This window comes from Zea mays, chromosome 2 (genome assembly GCF_902167145.1).
Source record: "Zea mays cultivar B73 chromosome 2, Zm-B73-REFERENCE-NAM-5.0, whole genome shotgun sequence".
Lineage (NCBI taxonomy): Eukaryota > Viridiplantae > Streptophyta > Magnoliopsida > Poales > Poaceae > Zea > Zea mays.
The window spans coordinates 211,246,586-211,269,203 of NC_050097.1; the positions used below are offsets into that span (position 1 = coordinate 211,246,586).

Consider the following 22,618-nt stretch of genomic DNA (forward strand, 5'->3'; position numbering starts at 1 on the left):
AACCGAAGGCCCTCTGGTCTGGGAGCACCGGACTGTCCGGTGTACACCGGACAGTGTCCGGTGCACCACCGGACAGTGTCCGGTGCACCAGAGGACTCCAGCTCGAACTCGCCACCTTCGGGAATTGCCAGAGGCGACTCCGCTATAATTCACCGGACTGTCCGGTGTACACCGGACAGTGTCCGGTGCGCCATGGGAGGTCGGCCTCAGGAACTCGCCAGCTTCGGGAAACATCAACGGCTAGTCCGCTATAATTCACCAGACTGTCCGGTGTGCACCGGACTGTCCGGTGCGACTCCGGAGCAACGGTCTTCTCCGCGCCAACGGCTCTCTGCCGCGCATTTAATGCGCGCTCTGCGCGCGCAGATGGCAGGCGCGCCCACTCCGGCACACCGGACAAGGAACAGTAGATGTCCGGTGTGCACCGGACACCCAGGCGGGCCCACAAGTCAGAAGCTTCAACGGTCGAATCCAACGGCAGTGATGACGTGGCAGGGGGCACCGGACTGTCTGGTGTGCACCGGACTGTCCGGTGCGCCATCGAACAGACAGCCCAGCCAACGGTCAAGTTTGGTGGTTGGGGCTATAAATACCCCAACCACCCCACCATTCATTGCATCCAAGTTTTCCACTTCCCAACTACTACAAGAGCTCTAGCATTCAATTCTAGACACACCAAAGAGATCGAATCCTCTCCAAAATTCCACACAACGCCATAGTGATTAGAGAGAGAGATTTGCTTGTGTTCTTTCGAGCTCTTGCGCTTGGATTGCTTTCTTCTTTCTTGATCCATTCTTTGCAATCAAACACACTTGTAATTAAGGCAAGAGACACCAATCTTGTGGAGGTCCTTGTGGGAACTTTGTGTTCCAAGTGGTTGAGAAAAGAAAGCTCACTCGATCCGTGGATCGTTTGAGAGAGGGAAGGGTTGAAAGAGACCCGGCCTTTGTGGCCTCCTCAACGGGGAGTAGGTTTGCAAGAACCGAACCTCGGTAAAACAAATCTTCGTGTCTCACTTGCTTATTCGCTTGGGATTTGTTTTGCGCCCTCTCTCGCGGACTCGTTTCTTTATTACTAACGCTAACCCCGGCTTGTAGTTGTGTTTATATTTGTAAATTTCAGTTTCGCCCTATTCACCCCCCCCCCCTCTAGGCGACTATCATTTGGTATCAGAGCCCGGTGCTTCATTAGAGCCTAACCGCTCGAAGTGATGTCGGGAGATCACGCCAAGAAGGAGATGGAGACCGGCGAAAAGCCCACTACAAGCCAAGGGAGCACTTCATCGGAAGAGTCCCGCACCAAAAGGAGGGAGAAGAAGAAGATCTCCCCCAACAAAGGGAAGGATAAGAAATCTTCTTCTCACCACAAAGAGAAGAAGGAAAAATCTTCTTCCCACAAGCCGCACCGGAGTAAGAACAAGGAAAAGAGGATGAGGAAAGTGGTCTACTACGAGACCGACACTTCATCAACATCGACCTCCGACTCCGATGCGCCCTCCGTAACTTCTAAACGCCAAGAGCGTAAGAAGTTTAATAAGATCCCCTTGCACTACTCTCGTACATCTAAGCATTTACTTTCCGTCCCATTAGGCAAGCCACCAACTTTTGATGGTGAAGATTATGCTAGGTGGAGTGATTTAATGCGATTTCATCTAACCTCACTCCACAAAAGTATTTGGGATGTTGTTGAGTTTGGTGCACAGGTACCATCTATAGGGGACAAAGATTATGATGAGGAAGAGGTGGCCCAAATCGAGCACTTCAACTCTCAAGCAACAACGATACTCCTCGCTTCTCTAAGTAGAGAGGAGTATAACAAAGTGCAAGGGTTGAAGAGCGCAAAAGAAGTTTGGGATGTACTCAAAACCGCGCACGAGGGAGACGAGCTTACCAAGATTACCAAGCGGGAAACGATCGAGGGGGAGCTCGGTCGGTTCCGGCTTCACAAAGGGGAAGAGCCACAACACATGTACAACCGGCTCAAGACCTTGGTGAACCAAGTGCGCAACCTCGGGAGCGTAAAATGGGACGACCACGAAATGGTTAAGGTTATTCTGATATCTCTCATTTTTCTTAACCCAACTCAAGTTCAATTAATTCGTGGTAATCGTCGATATACAAAAATGACCCCCGAGGAAGTTATCGGGCATTTTGTTAGTTTTGAGTGCATGATTGAAGGATCGAGGAAGATCAACGAGCTTGATGAACCCACCACATCCGGAGCTCAACCCGTCGCATTCAAGGCGACGGAAGAAAAGAAGGAGGAGGCTACACCAAGTCGACAACCAATAGACGCCTCCAAGCTCGACAATGAGGAAATGGCGCTCGTCATCAAGAGCTTCCGCCAAATCCTCAAGCAAAGGAGGGGGAAAGACTACAAGCCCCGCTCCAAGAAGGTTTGCTACAAGTGTGGTAAGCCCGGTCATTTTATTGCCAAATGTCCTATATCTAGTGACAGTGACCGAGGCGACGACAAGAAGGGGAGAAGAAAAGAAAAGAAGAGGTACTACAAGAAGAAGGGCGGCGATGCCCATGTTTGTCGGGAGTGGGATTCCGACGAAAGCTCAAGCGACTCCTCCGACGACGAGGACGCCGCCAACATCGTCGTCACCAAGGGACTTCTCTTCCCCAACGTCGGCCACAAGTGCCTCATGGCAAAGGACGGCAAACGGAAGAAGGTTAAATCTAACTCCTCCACTAAATATGAGTCTTCTAGTGATGATAATGCTAGTGATGAGGAGGATAATTTGCGTTCCCTTTTTGCCAACCTTAACATAGCTCAAAAGGAAAAATTAAATGAATTAGTTAGTGCTATTCATGAAAAGGATGACCTTTTGGATTCCCAAGAGGATTGTCTAATTAAAGAAAACAAGAAACATGTTAAGGTCAAAAAGGCTTATGCTCTTGAAATTGAAAAATGTGAAAAGTTATCTAGTGAGCTAAGCACTTGCCGTGAGATAATTGACAACCTTAGGAATGACAATGCTAGTTTAAATGCTAAGGTTGATTCACATGTTTGCAATACTTCAACTTCAAATCCTAGAGATGATAATGTTGATTTACTTGCTAGGATTGATGAGTTGAATGCTTCCATTGCTAGCCTTAGAATTGAAAATGAAAAATTGCTTGCTAAGGCTAAAGATTTTGATGTTTGCAATGCTACTATCTCTGACCTTAGAACTAAGAATGACATGTTACATGCTAAGGTTGTAGAATTAAAATCTTGCAAACCCTCTACATCTATTGTTGAGCATATGTCTATTTGTACTAGATGTAGAGATATTGATGTTAATGCTATTCATGATCATATGGCTTTAATTAAACAACAAAATGATCATATAGCAAAACTAGATGCTAAAATTGCCGAGCACAACTTAGAAAATGAGAAATTTAAATTTGCTCGTAGCATGCTTTATAATGGGAGACGCCCGGGCATCAAGGATGGCATTGGCTTCCAAAGAGGAGACAATGTCAAACTTAGTGCCCCTCCTAAAAGATTGTCTAACTTTGTTAAGGGCAAGGCTCCCATGCCTCAGGATAACGAGGGCTACATTTTATACCCTGCCGGTTATCCCGAGAGCAAAATTAGGAGAATTCATTCTAGGAAGTCTCACTCTGGCCCTAATCATGCTTTTATGTATAAGGGTGAGACATCTAGCTCTAGGTAATCAACCCATGCTAAGTTGCCTAAAAGGAAAACTCCTAGTGCATCAAATGATCATAATATTTCATTTAAAACTTTTGATGCATCTTATGTTTTGACTAACAAATCCGGCAAAGTAGTTGCCAAATATGTTGGGGGCAAGCACAAAGGCTCAAAGACTTGTGTTTGGGTACCCAAAGTTCTTGTGTCTAATGCCAAAGGACCCAAAACCATTTGGGTACCTAAAGTCAAGAACTAAACTTGTTTTGTAGGTTTATGCATCCGGGGGCTCAAGTTGGATACTCGACAGCGGGTGCACAAACCACATGACAGGGGAGAAAAGAATGTTCTCCTCCTACGAGAAAAACCAAGATCCCCAAAGAGCGATAACATTCGGGGATGGAAATCAAGGTTTGGTCAAAGGTCTTGGTAAAATTGCTATATCTCCTGACCATTCCATTTCCAATGTTTTTCTTGTTGATTCTTTAGATTACAATTTACTTTCCGTATCTCAATTATGTCAAATGGGCTACAACTGTCTATTCACTGATACAGGTGTCACTGTCTTTAGAAGAAGTGATGATTCAATAGCATTTAAGGGAGTGTTAGAGGGTCAGCTATACTTGGTAGATTTTGATAGAGCTGAACTCGACACTTGCTTAATTGCTAAGACCAACATGGGTTGGCTCTGGCACCGCCGACTAGCCCATGTTGGGATGAAGAATCTTCATAAGCTTCTAAAGGGAGAACACATTTTAGGACTAACAAATGTTCATTTTGAGAAAGACAGGATTTGTAGCGCATGCCAAGCAGGAAAGCAAGTTGGCACTCATCATCCGCATAAGAACATAATGACGACCGACAGGCCACTGGAGCTTCTACACATGGATCTATTCGGCCCGATCGCTTACATAAGCATCGGCGGGAGTAAGTACTGTCTAGTTATTGTGGATGATTATTCTCGCTTCACTTGGGTATTCTTTTTACAGGAAAAATCTCAAACCCAAGAGACCTTAAAGGGATTCTTGAGACGAGCTCAAAATGATTTCGCCTTAAGGATCAAGAAAATAAGAAGCGACAACGGGACAGAGTTCAAGAACTCTCAAATCGAAGGCTTTCTTGAGGAGGAGGGCATCAAGCATGAGTTCTCCTCTCCCTACACGCCACAACAAAATGGTGTAGTGGAGAGGAAGAATCGAACGCTATTGGACATGGCAAGGACCATGCTTGATGAGTACAAGACTTCGGATCGGTTTTGGGCCGAGGCGGTCAACACCGCTTGCTACGCCATCAACCGGTTATATCTACACCGAATCCTCAAGAAGACATCATACGAACTCCTAACCGGTAAAAAGCCCAATATTTCATATTTTAGAGTCTTTGGTAGCAAATGCTTTATTCTTGTTAAAAGAGGTAGAAAATCTAAATTTGCTCCTAAGACTGTAGAAGGCTTTTTACTTGGTTATGACTCAAACACAAGGGCATATAGGGTCTTTAACAAGTCCACTGGACTAGTTGAAGTCTCATGTGACGTTGTGTTTGATGAGACTAACGGCTCTCAAGTAGAGCAAGTTGATCTTGATGAAATAGGTGAAGAAGAGGCTCCATGCATCGCGCTAAGGAACATGTCCATTGGGGATGTGTGTCCTAAGGAATCCGAAGAGCCTCCAACTACACAAGATCAACCATCCTCCTCCATGCAAGCATCTCCACCAACTCAAAATGAGGATGAAGCTCAAGTTGATGAAGAAGAAGATCAATCAAATGAGCCACCTCAAGATGATGGCATTGATCAAGGGGGAGATGCAAATGAGGAAGACAAGGAGGATGAAGAGCAAAGACCGCCACACCCAAGAGTCCACCAAGCAATTCAACGAGATCACCCCGTCGACACCATCCTCGGCGACATTCATAAGTGCTATCTTCCCCTTTGGAGTCTTCGGCGAAGACAAAGGCTTCCACTTCGTAACTCATACTTCGTCATCACTCCAAGCGTCTCTCCATCATTTGGGGGAGAATTCAAAGCAAAAGGACCTTGTCTTTGGGAGAAATGAGCCCAAAGCCAAAAGACCGGACTTCGTCTTTGGTATAATCTTAACTCATTTATTTATGACCAAAGGGGAAGATAGCACTTCGAGGGCTCTAATGACTCCGTTTTTGGCGATTCATGCCAAAAAGGGGGAGAAGTGAGCCCAAAGCAAAAGGACCGCACCACCACCAAAATTATTTAAAGTGTTAAAAATTTTCAATTGGTTTCCTATTATGTTCAAAAGGGGGAGCAAGTAGTATTTCAAAATGATATATCAAAACCCTCTTGAACACTAAGAGGAGAATCTCTTTTAAGGGGGATTTTTGTTTAGTCAAAGGAAAAGCATTTGAAACAGGGGGAGAAAATTTCAAATCTTGAAAATGCTTTGCAAAATCTTATTCATTCACCTTTGACTATTTGCAAAAGATCTTTGAAAAGAATTTACAAAATAGTTTGCAAAAACAAAACTTGTGGTGCAAGCGTGGTCCAAAATACTATAATGAAACAATCCATGCATATCTTGTAAGTATTTATATTGGCTCAATTCCAAGCAACCTTTACACTTACATTATGCACACTAGTTCAATTATGCACTTCTATATTTGCTTTGGTTTGTGTTGGCATCAATCACCAAAAAGGGGGAGATTGAAAGGGAATTAGGCTTACACCTAGTCCCTAATTAATTTTGGTGGTTGAATTGCCCAACACAAACATTTGAACTAACTAGTTTGCCCAAGTGTATAGACTATACAGGTGTAAAAGGTTCACACTCAGCCAAATAAAAAGACCAAGTTTTGGATTCAACAAAGGAGCAAAGTGGGAACCGAAGGCCCTCTGGTCTGGGAGCACCGGACTGTCCGGTGTACACCGGACAGTGTCCGGTGCACCACCGGACAGTGTCCGGTGCACCAGAGGACTCCAGCTCGAACTCGCCACCTTCGGGAATTGCCAGAGGCGACTCCGCTATAATTCACCGGACTGTCCGGTGTACACCGGACAGTGTCCGGTGCGCCATGGGAGGTCGGCCTCAGGAACTCGCCAGCTTCGGGAAACATCAACGGCTAGTCCGCTATAATTCACCGGACTGTCCGGTGTGCACCGGACTGTCCGGTGCGACTCCGGAGCAACGGTCTTCTCCGCGCCAACGGCTCTCTGCCGCGCATTTAATGCGCGCTCTGCGCGCGCAGATGGCAGGCGCGCCCACTCCGGCACACCGGACAAGGAACAATAGATGTCCGGTGTGCACCGGACACCCAGGCGGGCCCACAAGTCAGAAGCTTCAACGGTCGAATCCAACGGCAGTGATGACGTGGCAGGGGGCACCGGACTGTCCGGTGTGCACCGGACTGTCCGGTGCGCCATCGAACAGACAGCCCAGCCAACGGTCAAGTTTGGTGGTTGGGGCTATAAATACCCCAACCACCCCACCATTCATTGCATCCAAGTTTTCCACTTCCCAACTACTACAAGAGCTCTAGCATTCAATTCTAGACACACCAAAGAGATCGAATCCTCTCCAAAATTCCACACAACGCCATAGTGATTAGAGAGAGAGATTTGCTTGTGTTCTTTCGAGCTCTTGCGCTTGGATTGCTTTCTTCTTTCTTGATCCATTCTTTGCAATCAAACACACTTGTAATTAAGGCAAGAGACACCAATCTTGTGGTGGTCCTTGTGGGAACTTTGTGTTCCAAGTGGTTGAGAAAAGAAAGCTCACTCGATCCGTGGATCGTTTGAGAGAGGGAAGGGTTGAAAGAGACCCGGCCTTTGTGGCCTCCTCAACGGGGAGTAGGTTTGCAAGAACCGAACCTCGGTAAAACAAATCTCCGTGTCTCACTTGCTTATTCGCTTGGGATTTGTTTTGCGCCCTCTCTCGCGGACTCGTTTCTTTATTACTAACGCTAACCCCGGCTTGTAGTTGTGTTTATATTTGTAAATTTCAGTTTCGCCCTATTCACCCCCCCCCCCCCTCTAGGCGACTATCAGCAAGGCACTAAGACCTCGAAGGAGTGTAACCACTCCTCCGAGGCCTCGGGGGCTACACCCGGCGGGTGCGCTCGCGCGCACCCACCGGAACCAAATGCAACCGAGAAAGGCTGGTCCCCTTGCAAAAAAGTGTGACGAAAGCCTCCAAGCGAGTGCTAACACTCCCTTTGAGGCTCGGGGGCTACTGTCGGGGACCATAATTAGGGGTACCCTCAAGACGCCTAATTCTCAGCTGGTAACCCCCATCAGCATAAAGCTGCAAAGGCCTGATGGGTACGATTAAGTCAGGGATCAGTCCACACGAGTGACTCGATCACGCTTCGCCCGAGCCTAGCCTCGGCCAAGGGCAGCCGACCTCGAGAGACTTCCGTCTCGCTCGAGGCCCCCCTTTTTAACGGCGGACACACATCCGGCTCGCCCGAGGCCCTGGCTTCGCTTAGAAGCAACCCTGACTAAATCGCCGTACCGACTGACTAAGTTGCAGGAGCATTTAACGCAAAGGTGGCCTGACACCTTTATCCTGACACGCGCCCCCCGGCAGAGCCGAAGTGACCGCCGTCACTCACCGCTCTACTGACCAGTCTGACAGAAGGACAGCGCCGCCTGCGCCACTCCGACTGCAGTGCCACTCGACAGAGTGAGTCTGACAGGCAGTCAGGCCTTGCCAAAGGCGCCATGGCGAACTCCGCTCCGCCCGACCCCAGGGCTCGGACTCGGGCTAAGACCCGGAAGACGGTGAACTCCGCTCCGCCCGACCCCAGGGCTCGGACTCGGGCTAAGACCCGGAAGACGGCGAACTCCGCTCCGCCCGACCCCAGGGCTCGGACTCGGGCTAAGACCCGGAAGACGGCGAACTCCGCTCTGCCCGACCCCAGGGCTCGGACTCGGGCTAAGACCCGGAAGACGGCGAACTCCGCTCTGCCCGACCCCAGGGCTCGGACTCGGGCTAAGACCCGGAAGACGGCGAACTCCGCTCCGCCCGACCCCAGGGCTCGGACTCGGGCTAAGCCCCAGAAGACGACGAAACTCCGCCTCGCCCGACCCAGGGCTCGGACTCCGCCCTGGCCTCGGCCGAACAACCTCCGCCTCGCCCGACCCGATGGCTCAAACTCGGGCTCAGCCCCGGAAGACAACAAAACTCCGCCTCGCCCGACCCAGGGCTCGGACTCCGCCCTGGCCTCGGCCGAACGACCTCCGCCTCGCCCGACCCGATGGCTCGGGTTCGGCCTCGGCAACAGAAGACAGACTCAACCTCGGCTTCGGAGGAGCCCCCACGTCGCCCGACCTAGGGCACAAGCCCGCCATGTCAACAAGAAGCGCCATCATCATCCTACCCCGAGCCGACTCGGGTCACGGAGAACAAGACCGGCGTCCCATCTGGCCAGCTCCGCCAGATGGACAATGATGGCGCCCCACAAGCTCTGTGACGACGGCGGCTCTCAGCTCTCTTACGGAAGCAGGGCGACGTCAGCAAGGACTCGACCGCTCCAACAGCTGTCCCTCCGCCAGGCTCCGTCGCTCCTCCGACAGCCACGACATCACGCCAGCAAGGTGCCAAGACCTCTCCGGCTGCCACATTGGCATGTACCTAGGGCACTAGCTCTCTCTCCGCTAGACACGTAGCGCTCTGCTACACCCCCCATTGTACACCTGGACCCTCTCCTTGCGACTATAAAAGGAAGGACCAGGGCCTTCTTAGAGAAGATTGGCCGCGCGGGGACGAGGACGAGACAGGCGCTCTCTTGGGGCCGCTCGCTTCCCTCACCCGCGTGGACGCTTGTAACCCCCCTACTGCAAGCGCACCCGACCTGGGCGCGGGACGAACACGAAGGCCGCGGGATCTCCACCTCTCTCACGCCCGTCTCCGGCCACCTCGCCTCTTCCCCCCTTCGCGCTCGCCCACGCGCTCGACCCATCTGGGCTGGGGCACGCAGCACACTCACTCGTCGGCTCGGGGACCCCCCGGTCTCGAAACGCCGACAAACCGAATAGGGCCTAAGGAAACCCGGAGACCGAAGACCAAGCATGAAAAAAAGAAACACGACTATACCCGAAATCTGCCCTTTTTTATTAAAAATTATATTCTGGGTACGGTTCTAGGCTAGGCCACAAAAAGAGAATCTTGATCCCGGTTGTTCTGTCAAGAAACTCGGGTATCCAGGAAAATGGAGTTCGGCGAGTCCAATCCCTATCGTGGTCAACCCACACAGACATGCATGCTACACGGGCAACTCCTGGCTAGACCTAAAAGTTTGGGTCGTGCTGTTTTGAGCCGCCCAGGCACGAACCAAGAAAACGGGCTCAAAGCACTGTCCGGTACGAAATATATTAGACCGTGTCAGTACGGCACGAATACAGGGCTGGGCTGGGCTTTGATTTTTAGCCCATCGTGTCGTCTGGCCCGGCACGAGTGACTGGGCCGTGCTTGGGCCGGCCCAACAACGAAGAGGCCGGTAAAAATGTGGCATCAAAATTATATTAGGCTTCGTTATATATATCTTCAAAATGGCTTGCTTGGTTGTGGGTCGTGCCTGGGCCGACCCGGCCCAAGACAAGCACGACGTGCTTTAGTGCCGTGTCTGGCTTAGATTTTAAGTGTTTAGCCCAGCACGGTCCGACCTAAAAATATTAAGGGTCGTGTTGGTCCGAAGACTTAAGCCCTAAGACACGATGGGCTCGTGTCGTGCCGGCCCAGCCCGGTCCAAATTTCAGGTCTACTCCTGGCCATGCTTGAAGCTCCCTTGTTATCTTTTAACACTATAAATCTATAATCTCTACATAATTACATCCTGCGTGGATGAAGATCGGTTAAATGCTCGCGGATGATCGATGCAAGATCTAATATGGTGTTTGGGTTTAGGAATGAACTAGTCCATCATTTTTTCACTTCTCATTTTTTTGTTTGGTTTGTGAAATAGAATGAATTACTCTAAGAGCGTTTCAATCCCTAATAAATCAAAATCTCTCTCAATCCGTATCAATCTTCTCCAATCCCACTACAGTAAACGCAGAAACGTCCGACGGCCAAAGCCGTCGGACATAAGGAATAAACCGTCGGAAATAGATTATTTCCGACGGTAAAGCCTTATCTCCGACGGCTTTAAGCCGTCGGAGATAACTCGTCGGAAATAGTGCTATGTCCGACGGCTGCCGTCGGACATAAGTTATCTCCGATGGCTGCCTATGCCCGTCGGAGATAACAAATCCCAACCGTTTTACCGGTCGGGATGTGGGCCCCACAGAATTAAGTCCGATGGCTCCCGCTAGGCCGTCGGAGATAAGCATTGCTTATGTCCGACGGTAGTTAATGCCGTCGGAAATAACAAAAGGGTTATGTCCGACGGCTACCATTAAGCCGTCGGACATAACAAATTACAGAATTTACACAAAATTCTGTTTTTTAAAAAATCTGACATTTACAAAACAAAAACAGATTCATGCACATATACAAATTCACATTCACAATCACAAATACACACATTCTAATAAGTATTCACAATCACAAATATTCTCACATAAATATTAACATTCACAAATTTAACATCAACATATAGGTTCGACGGTTGTTGCAAACTGAAATTGTGTCTCACAAACAAGTGTTGCAAAGTGTTTCATAAATAAACATCACGACACATCAATCATATCCATCGTCTGGATGGTTCGAGTAGCCACCTCCTCCGGCTGGACTCTACGTGTTGAAAATGGTGTTCACCCACGAATTTGTTGTGTCGTCCTGACCAGACCCATCTCCAGGTGCGGCAACTGAAGCGGGTGGTGTCTGAAATCCCTATAACACAAGCACATGAAATAGTAATCACTCAGTTGTTCATTTAAACACATAAGACATTTATGAACATGTCACACACGCATATGTGTACATACCATAGGGAATTGTGACGGAGGCGGAGGCGGAGGTGGAGGCGCCAACATTGGCATTGGCAGTGCAAAGTCCGGAGGCGGCATCCCATATGTCGGCATCGGGACGCCCGCTTGTTGGGCTAGTTGCTACAAATTATATACAAGTCATTGTTGAACAAACAAGATACACATCAAGTGTTTTGCAAAATAAGCTACAAAATGTTACTTCAACTTACCGAGAGAAGAGCTTGATTTTGGGCCTGGAGGCTTGCATAATACTCGTCCCTCTTCTTCTGGTACTCGACTTGTTGTCTCTGGTATTCAGATTGTTGCCTCTAGTACTCCAATTGTTCCCTCAAGACTGATTGATGGTACTCTGCCTGTTGACGCAACACTGCAAGCTCTATCTCATGGGCTGCTGATCGTGAACGGGACGACTGTGAAGACGACGATGTGGATTGTCGTCCACGGCGTCTCAGCTCTCTGGAATCAATCGTAGAATCAAAAATACCCAACCTACAAGAGTGAACCATGCACTTAGTATAGTAACTCATGGCTCAGTTGAATCGCAAGCATATGATGACAATTTTGAAAACCAAATCAAATAATCTCACCGTCCATGGGCTTGTCCTCCTGCGCTAGCATAGGCTGCCTGAGGGTCGATTGGCTGGCTCCTCCAATCGTACTCCTCCCCATGGCGTTGAACCATCTCCTGCCCATACGAAGCCTGGAGGCAAACAATATCAAATATAAGTGCATAACCCCTATGCCCTTGCAAACAATATCAACACACATAATAGAGTAACAATATCAACTCACTAGACGGTCGGTGGCCGTCTGAGTGCATAACACATCAGGATTCTGAGGATCAGAACCCCTATGCCCTTGCATATACACCTCCACATCCGTGGGCGTACGGCCGGATTTGACTTCCTGTACATAAAAGTTATAATGACACATTTCTATGTGATTCAAAGTTACGACAAACTGTGACTTACCATTCGCTTAGCCAAGCGCACATGACCATCACCGCCGTAGTTGTGGAACGACTCAGTCCCACGGTTTCCCCTGTTCCTTTCGGAAATGGCACGAAAGTCAGGGGAAGCCCACCATCTGCACAATGCCCGATAACCGTCTGATCGGGTGGCCATCCACGGCACCGACACCTACATGAAATTTTTTAAATAAAGCAAGCAAATACATGGCTTTGTGCGATATGAGAGGCAACAACCTGTTTACCTCTAGGTATTGCTCCTCCGTCAAGTAAATTGATGACCACTCGGCCTTTGTATTTGGCATCGGTCGATCATCAGCATTTGCTCTGTACCATGCCTTTATAGCCTGAATTCGTGCATAGTACATTGCATCTGCAACGACATCGTTCGCGTTAAACTCAAACACGTAACGAGCGTTCATATCATATGATCCATCGTCCGGCAACTTGTACCGTTTCTGCAAAAACCATAGTGTTATCATAAAAGCAAACATATATGGAATAACTAAAATAGTATAAACAAGTCATACCCAGAATGCATCCCAAACTAGTGCCTGTGTGTTGCCAAACGTTCTACAGACACCATAGCGATAATGCTCCCAAGTGGTGGCGGGGACAGACTCGCCAGTAGGCAAAGTCACAAGACCAGGCCAGTGCAGACGAACAAGATTACCAAGAACCATGTTCACCTGCCTGTAGTGTCCTGTGCCTGTGAACGAGTCGTCGATCCAAGTCCTGCAAACAGAAATCAATGTAGAAATTAAAACATAACTTTCAATAACATTTAAGCAAAGATATGTCACTCACTTTCCACTAGGCTTTATCACAACCCGAGATTCGGGTGGAAGCTCTGGAGGTGGTCCAACAAAATGCAGCTTCCTCGTTCTCTTAACTCGAGAAGTTCCAGACCCAGCTGCAGAATCTCCACCAGCCCCAGAATCCCCAGCCCCAGAATCCCCACCAGCGTCGTCTCCAGCATCATCTCCCACATTATCTCCACCATCATCTTCAAAATCATCTCTTGCATGATCCTCTACCACTGGTTCCTCAATTTCAGCATCCTATGAAACAAATAGCTTACATCATACAATATTAAGTAACTCAAATAATGTAATTTAACAACTAACTTACATCTTGTGGAGGCAAATGTTCTGCTAGCGCTCTCCATCTGCTCATGGTAGAAGCTGTGCCCTGAAAAACTGAATCCTCACCCCTCGAGCTGCTCCTCGAGCTACTCCTCGACCCAAGCAAACTACGAGCTAAAGACTTCATTTTCTTTGACATCCTATTTTAACAAAAACAAGTTAGTACATAAATCGACAATAAAATAATAAAATATGCAATAAAATCATAAAATATGCAATAAAATCATGATCCATACTCGTCAATCGTAATCGTAATCAAAATCAGGATCTAGTTGCTTTCGTCGATTTAATGGACGCCAAGTAGCTTTCTTCTTTCTCGTCACTCGTTTTCTTTTTGGAGGAACCTCTACATCATTTTGATCGCCTAATAAAGATTCTTCCAACATTTCAGTTTGTACATTAAACGTGCTTGTAAGTTCTTCGTCTTGGAAAATCTCAGCAGCCCCCACTTCCTGCTCGATTTGACTTTCAACATAACCAGCATCACCAGGAGCATATAGTCGTTCACGCGGATTAACTTTGTACACTACCCTCCAATCAACCAAACCGTTTTTCTTAGATGGATATGTCATATAATACACCTGCTCGCATTGGTGGGCAAGGATTATAGTGTCGTGGCCTTTTAATCTATCGTTGTGTTTGACTTCCACCATGCCATATTGATTTTCTCGCGTTGTATTTGGAGAAAACCAATCACAATCGAAGAACACCACTTTGAGTTGTTTATCTCCAAAAAACTTGTACTCGATTATATCTTTAATGACTCCATAATAATTAGTCACCTTCCCTTCATCATCGACAGCTCTAGTTACAACTCCGGAGTTTGTCGTGGCTGCTAGAGGATGATCATCTTCGAACCTTGTGGAACGGAATCTAAAACCATTGACATCATACCGACCATAACGTCTGCCAGTTACTGCTCCTAGGGATAATTGTCGAAGGTCCGGGTGTATATTGTCATTTTTATCTACATAATCTCGAAACCAACACAAGAAATTAAGTCCCCCATCTTTTCCCTCTCGACGAATCTGGTCACGTTCACATCCAGAGATGCAATTTTGAGAATCAAATTCCCTGTTAGTACAAGGAAACAAACCTTTTAGTATCACAACAAAAATTCTAGCGGCAATGACTAAAATAAAGTTTACACTTACAGGAGAAACTGACTCATCTCTTCCATGTTGTTATACATGTAAAGTAAAGCAGTCTTCCATTCGTCGTTGGTGAAACAGTATGTTGTGCTGGGTCCTACAGTTTTGCCCCTCCATTGAAAAATTTCAATATCACTAATAGGGGGCTCGTCGACATGATACCGCAACGTATGGGCATTGACATTGTGTTCCTCTGCAAAGTACAGGCCCGTGAACGATGCTATCTCTTTGTATTTGAATTCTTCAGTGATGCACCCTTCAACTCGTCTCTTATTACCAACCATTGCACGTAGCTTTTTTAGTGTCCTTTCGATGTGATACATCCATCTATATTGCACAGGACCTCCTACCTTAGCTTCGTATGGTAGGTGAACAAGTAAATGTTGCATCGGATTGAAGAAACCTGGTGGAAATATTTTTTCAAGTTTGCATACCAAAATCGGTATTTCTTGCTCAAGCTTCTCCATCATCTCTTTCGTTATTTCTTTGGCACAAAGATGTCTATAAAAGTAGCTTAGCTCCGCTAATGCTTTCCAGACATCATTTTTTACAAAACCACGAAACATAACAGGAAGGAGTCTTTCCATTATTATGTGGTAGTCATGACTCTTCAACCCAGAAAACTTGCCCGTCTTCAAATTCACAGACCTTCTAAAGCCCGCGGCGTAACCATCTGGGAACTTTAAGTTTTTCAACCATTTCATCAATTGTTTCTTCCTTTTAGGTTTAATACTAAAAGGAGCACGTGGCTTCTTCTGATTCTCTCCTATCTCCATAGTTGGTCTTCTACAGATTAAGGCCAAGTCTTTCCTTGCCTTAGGGTTGTCTTTTGTTTTGTCGGTGATATTCATGCAAGTGCTGATAATGCTTTCACCCATATTTCGTTCCTGGTGCATGACATCAATGTTATGCATTAGAATCAAGGCTTTCATATAAGGGAGTTCCCATAGACCACATTTGTGAGTCCAATTATGCTCGGTTCCATAACCTTCAAAACGATTTCCATGTTCGTTTAGTTTCAAATCATTAAGTCTCGCGAGAATCTCTGGACCACTTAGACGCTTGGGTGGTCCCCTCGTCACAATCGTGTCCTTTTTAAAAGCGTTCCTATCGAACCTGAACGGGTGATCCTCTGGCAAAAAACATCTATGGCAATCGAAGTAACATATCTTTCCACCAAACTTTAGTCGAAAGCATAAAGTGTCTTCAACGCATATAGGACATGTCAAAATCCCATGACAACTCCATCCAGCAAAGATACCATAAGCCATAAAATCATGAATAGACCATAAAACGCGGCTCTCAGGTTGAACTTCTGTTTCTTGTAACAATCGTACGCCTCGACTCCTTCCCACAAAATTTTCAATTCTTCAATCAGGGGTCTCATCATCACATCGATCTTTGTTCCAGGATGATCCGGACCAGGTATTATAAGACACAAGAAAATAAATTCATATTTCATGCAAAGAGCTGGTGGAAGGTTGTATGGAACAGCAAAGACGGGCCAACATGAGTACGACGTAGCAGTTAGATTGAATGGTGAGAAACCATCTGTTGCCAAACCGAAGCGGACATTCCGCACTTCATCAGCAAAGCTGGAATCAAAAGCATCTAGTGCCTTCCATGCATCTGTATCAGCTGGGTGCACCATGACATTTGGATTCTCACGTACCCCTTCTTTGTGCCACCTCATGTGTCTGGCTGTATTTTTGGAGATGAACAAACGTTTCAACCGAGGTATGAGAGGCATGTAACGAAGCTGCTTACGTGCAATCTTCGTAGTCACGGTCAAACCATCGTCGTTTTCAACCTCAACGAATCTACGCTCACCACATACAGTACACTTCTTCTCACCTGCGGTCTCCTTCCAGAAAAGCATACAATTATTTTCACAGACATCGATTTTTTCGTAGTCCATACCGAGGCCAGATAACAGCTTTTTAGACTGATACATGTCCTTTGGCATCTTGTGATTCTCCGGAAGTACAACACTGATCAAGTTCAAAAGTTCCTTGTAACAGTTGTTTGAGAATGCAAACTTAGACTTAATAGCCATAAGTCGAGTCACAAATACAAGGACGGTCACTTTTGTGTGCTCAAGCAACGGCTCTTCGGCAGCTTTAAGGAGCTCGAAGAACTTCTGAACCTCACGTGTAGCTGGATCCTCAAACTCGGTGGGTTGACCGGGGTTCTCCGAATCGACGGTTAGAAACTCATGGCGTACATCGTCAAGCATCTCTTCCATCCTATCGTAGTCCTCCTCTTCATGTGACTGAACTTCCGATACAATACGAGGTGGGTCCTCACCGTGGTGCACCCACACCTCATAGCCTGGCATATAACCGTTCTTGCAAATATGTATCGACATAGTCCTCCTGTCAAGGAAATTAATGTTCCGACACTTGCTACAAGGGCACCTAACATCGGTTCCAGTCTCTGACCGAGCAAAAGCATGGTCGAGAAAAGCATCAGTCTTGGCCACCCACTCACTTGATAGAGCACCTCTTTTCTTCCAACCTTCATACATCCATCGATGATTCTCCTCCATACTAGATACGATACGTTAACTTAATTAGATAAGTAATGCACGTGCATTCCGTTTTTACGAAGAAATCACGCCCCTACATCTGTAGGAAAGGATAGGTCCTAAACCCACCCAGGAGTGACCGACGAGACCGTGTTTATGACAAGACATGTGGTCGTGCGAAATTTCGGCAGCATAACCCCGTTGTTCTCCAATCGCACGCCTAAAAATGGTGCAATTGAAGAACAGAGAGGTTATGCTGCCGAAACTAAGCAGGAGCACATGCTTTTGTCATAAACACGGACTCTGTCGGTCACCCCGAGGCTGTCCAAAAAAGGGACAATTCTGGCCCAACATACCTCACATGCGTCGCTTGTAAGGTGTGTTGGGCCGAAACGGGTGACGCCTAGGTTTCGTTTGTTCACACTACGATACACTATGATTAACTATAATCATCGTGCATTATTAAATAATTAAACTAATAAACCACAATACAATATTACATACGAAATAATATTGTTATAGATGACAAATCATATAAAATGACCTTATTTCCGAGGGCATAATAATTACCCTCGGAAATTAAAAATTAAAATTATCTAAAGTACCACTAAATAAAGTAAAACAAGCTACTTTAATTACCTAATCAAATTTTGACCGTCGGACATAACAAACTAAACAATCAAATGCATTAATACATACAATTTCAATCAAATACATTAATACAAACATACAATTCTAATCAAATACATTAATACAAGCATACAATTTTAATAAACAAAATTGCTAATTAAGTATACTCACTTAGCGGGTGTGGAGAGCCGGCCGGCGATGGGCGCACGGGCGGGCGGCGGGCGCACGGGGCCGTTGGCCGGAGCACGGGGCGGCGGCGACCGGCGAACGGGGCGGCGGCGACCGGCGAACGGGGCGGCGGCGGCGGCCGGAGCACGGGCGTGGCGGTGGCCGGAGCACGAGCTAGGGGCGGTGGTGGCCGGAGCACGGGCGTGGCGGTGGTGGCCGGAGCACGGGCGTGGCGGTGGCCGGAGCACGAGCACGGAGCGGTGGGGCGGCGGCGGGCGCGGGAGCACGAGCAGTGGGGGCGGGCGGTACGGCGACAGGGCGGGACGGCGACGAGCGTGGCGGCGACGAGCGTGGCGGCGACGGCGGCTTCTCCTCAGACACGGCGGAGGCGTGCTCGGCGGCGGCGGCAGGATAGACGCGCGGTCGGGTGAAACTGAAGGCGCGCGGGTCGGATCCGCGCGTTAAAAAGCCTTATGTCCGACGGCTCGGTACGAGGCCGTCGGACATAAGCTAATGTCCGACGGCCAGGGGGCGGGCCGTCGGACATAAGGTAATGTCCGACGGTCAGTCTGCCAGCCGTCGGTTATATTTTGTTATTTTCGACGGCCGCTGTTGGCCGTCGGACATAACCTTATGTCCGACGGTTGCCTACGGGGCCGTCGGACATAAGACGACCGTCGGAATTTTATAGTTTTACTGTAGTGTCCATATAGATTGAAAATAACCGAACAAACTCTAAGTGGAGAGATGTCGCTTAGCTTATCTTGCACATGTTTTACCATATCTATTCCAATTGCGTATTCCCTCATATGTATACCTTAATATATATGCGCCATTTGGTGCAGTGATTAAATTTAGCCACATTGCATTTCTGTCTATATTATATTGGGATAACATTAGCAAGTAAGAAATGAAGAGCCACATATATGGTGCCAACAACTGCAAAGACTGCAGGCAGCAGTACCAACAAGATGATGGGTCTCTTCGCCCACCGTCCCATGATCGCCAGTGCAAAGGGGTAAAGGAGCAGCATGATCCACACATTGAAGAGAAGGCCAAGCGCAGCATGCGTCTTCTGCGCCACCGTCCATACTCCCATGTAGACCAAGGCCTTGCCCATGGCCACTCCAACGGCGCCGACATTGGCAACCAAAACAAACGCTGTGGGAACCAGCATCGGCGTCCACCTCATCTCGTACAAATCGGCGAACTTGTCGTCGGTGCCCGCGGTGGTTTGCTTGGAGGTGACCCTGAAGTGTATGCCCTTCCTGGTGAGGAGTTTCTTTGCCATGTGCCATAGCGCTATCGGGTACGCGCTCGTGGATCCGATCATGAAGAACTGCTCATTGCGCCAGTGGTCCAGCCATGCCACCCCTGACCACTTCATCTCGAGCCATCCAATCATGTGGATCATCAGGATGGTTATGAGCAGGTACACGACGTACCTAGTGAAGGGCCTCTGGATGTGCACTTCTTCAGGGACGAGCCACATGACCGGGCATAGAGCGTAGAGCAGGATGAAGAGCGATGTGACTGGGTAGACTGTCATGTTGAGGTAGGAGACACGCTGGAGAAGCTTCAGCCGCTGGCCACCGACGAGCGGGTTGTTGCGGGAGAAGAACATCTCCAGGGACCCCCCAGACCAGCGGACAATCTGGTGGAGGCGCTCTGTCAGGTTGATCGGCGCCGTGCCACGGAACGCGTCGCGCCGCATCGTGCAGTACATGGACCGCCACCCTTTCCCATGGATGCGGAACCCTGTCACTATATCCTCTGTTGCTATGCCGTAGATGTAGCCGACGCCCTTGCCCCAGTCAGTCCCTCCGTCGTAGGAAGCTGCCACAACCATCTCCACGTCAAGTGGTGGTACTGGTGGCGGCGTGGTCAGCCTTTCTCGTTCTCCCATGGCTTCCGAGACCGAGTGTATCAAGGCCGTTGACTTGCCGTACTTGCTAGCAGGTTCAGGCGCGACGCTCTCTAGTTGTTGTTGCCTACAGTGAGGTGGGTCGACGCCATAGAGCGCTATGCGGCGGAACATGCACCCGGTGCCGAGGTAGGACGGGCCCTGCAAGCCGTTCAGCGCAAGCATGGTCCCGTCGAAGAACACTCGGTTGTGGTTGCCGTACCGGTCCGTCGGGTCGACGTTGTCGAAGCGCTGAGGGAACTGGACGAAGGCGGTGTCGCCACCTTCTCGCTGGTCAAGCATGAGGCAGACCGCCGCGCGGAGCGCTTGCGAGTTGTTGACGTAGTGGTCGCAGTCGAAGTTGATGACGAACTGCGCGTTGGAGAGCAGAGCGGAGACTCGCAGCTGCGCGTTCAACGCGCCTGCCTTCTTGTTGTGGTCGTAGTTCGGATCCTTCTCGCGAGAGACGTATACGAGCATCGGTAGGCGCAGCCCAGCAGCAGCACCGAAGTCGTCAGCAGACTGCTTGTTCTCGGCGCCGGCGCCAGCGCCCGCTCGGGGACCATGGTGTCCACGGCTTGGATGATGGTCCAACACAACCTGTTGAGGAGTTAAAATGTTAGTGGCACTCATTCAGAAATCAACAGCGTTTAACTCTGAACTTCAGTGATCAGTACCTTAACAATTCCAGCATGGTGCCCTTTCCTGTGCTTCTCTGTCGGATCCATCCATGTGCCTGGCCACTGCATCCCATCTGCCATCCAAGTCCCCTGCGCATCTCCTTCTGAAGCTCTCATGCTGCCCGTGCCCGATCGCTTGCGGATGGTGTCAGGGAGATTACCCAAGCGCACCTTAAACTCGTCATACTCCATCTGCACCCGCTTATAATCATTCACAAACTCTTGCGATGCTCTCCCGCCCTGTGGTTCCGTCTCGAAGTACCTTTCCGGCGCTCTTGGCTCAACGCAGTGCTTGCGGCAGAACGGAACCCACAGCCTTGCAAATTTCGCGGCCTCAACCAGTGCTTCGTAGAGGACCAGCGCGCCGCTATCGTCGGAGACGTAGCAGGCGAGTCTGTCGGCTGGATAGTCGGTGGCGAGGATAGAGAGGATGGAGTTCATGGTGTAGAGTACCGGCTCGTCGACGGAGTCGGCGGTGGTGACGAAGACGTCGACGCCAGGGAGCTTAGAGGCGGCGCCATCATCAGCTGGAAGCAGGTCGTAGTGTCGCCTGAGGGCGGCGAGGTCAGGCACGCTCTTGACGGGGCTGAACTTGGGAAGCTGGTTCAGCAGCCACGAGAAGCCGAACCAGGCGTCCCCGGCGACCGACGTAGCCCAGAACCACATGACGTTGGATGCGCTGTTCCTGATGCGCCAGACGAAGAATAGAAGGACCGCGACGAGGCGCACCAAGATTAGCGCCCTGGAACAGTGGAATTAATGGTTGGCATCAGATAATGATGATGGCTGTGGTGAAAGAATGTGTCGTCGGGTATGTATTAATTCCGGTGTTGTTGTTACTGAAATGTCAAATGATCGTGCATGTTGCTATTGCTAATGTCAACAGAGAAAAGAAACAAGAGTGGTGCGAGTGCGATCGAGTAAATGACATTTATTAGCATCCAAAGGAGTGCCTAGAACGTGGAGCACCGCGTGAATGTGTGCAGGTCAACACCGGACGGACGGATAGGTTAAAGAAACTTCGTAAATAATTACTCGTATGTTGTTTAGTGTGCTTGTAACTTGTAAGATCGATTCTCCTGCAGGCATCTCCAACAAGAACGACTTTTGAGAGAGAGAGGGAGAGAGAGAAAGGAAACTCCACGGTTTCCGCAGTGAAATTACACTCCCTCTATTTTAAAAGAATGCAGTTCTCGTTTTCCGACAAACTAAACAGTTTATATTTTAATTAAATTTAAATAAAAAATACAAGCATTCATAATACAATACAATAAGTTTCATTAAAATATTTATAAAATACGTTTTCCATAATAGATTTATTTGAAAAAAACAAATATTACTACTATTTACATAACTATGATTAAATTTTAGCTAGATTAATATCACAGTTCATGAATGTTCTTTCGGGAGGATGTACTAAAGCTACACTACACTTGTTCAGCTAGCTACTAGCTAGTACGTGTGCGCATGAAATGAAACATATTAGATTTGTATGAGTACGGTGCAGAGGTGTTCCAGAAGTTCAGTTCGCATGCGTGCAGAGGTACCTGTAGGGGTGCAGGATGGCGCCCCTGAGCTTGTACGTCCGGAACAGCAGCGCACGGCCGTCCTCAGCGCCGCAGTCCGTCACCGCCTGCCTCTCCGCCTCGTCGGCGGCCACCCAGTACTTGCCCTCGGCCTCGGCGCCGCACTCCTCCTCCGTCTTCGTGGCGCCGCTGCCGTCCGCTAGAAGTGGAACGGCGAGGCCGCCATCGTCCTCCACGGTGACAGCCCCGGCGGACAGCGCCTGCGGCGAAGTCATGGTCATGGCTACCGCACGCACGCAGTGTGGTTCGTCGCGGAGTGCGGAGAGAACGAGAGCCACTGCGCGACAGCGGATATATAGAAGGGATCGTATCATGTGCT

General features: G+C 48.6%; 1 protein-coding gene across 1 annotated transcript; it reads right to left on the minus strand.

Annotated features, from left to right (window-relative positions):
* Positions 1-18,983: 18,983 nt before the first annotated feature.
* Positions 18,984-22,546, minus strand: LOC103649256 (probable mixed-linked glucan synthase 3). Its single transcript, XM_008673567.2, has 3 exons — positions 22,261-22,546; positions 20,711-21,455; positions 18,984-20,633 (listed from the first exon to the last, which is right to left on the minus strand). The coding sequence occupies exons 1-3, from the start codon at positions 22,518-22,520 to the stop codon at positions 19,011-19,013; spliced, it is 2,628 nt and encodes an 875-aa protein (XP_008671789.1). The 5' UTR covers positions 22,521-22,546; the 3' UTR covers positions 18,984-19,010.
* Positions 22,547-22,618: the final 72 nt, after the last annotated feature.

Excerpts from the sequence above, each read along its gene's own strand:
- LOC103649256 (XM_008673567.2), bottom strand. The coding sequence starts at position 22,520 with ATGACCATGACTTCGCCGCAGGCGCTGTCCGCCGGGGCTGTCACCGTG. Across the intron at positions 21,456-22,260 it reads GCCATCCTGCACCCCTACAG|GGCGCTAATCTTGGTGCGCC; the intron begins GTACCTCTGCAC and ends CCACTGTTCCAG. Across the intron at positions 20,634-20,710 it reads ACCATGCTGGAATTGTTAAG|GTTGTGTTGGACCATCATCC; the intron begins GTACTGATCACT and ends ACTCCTCAACAG.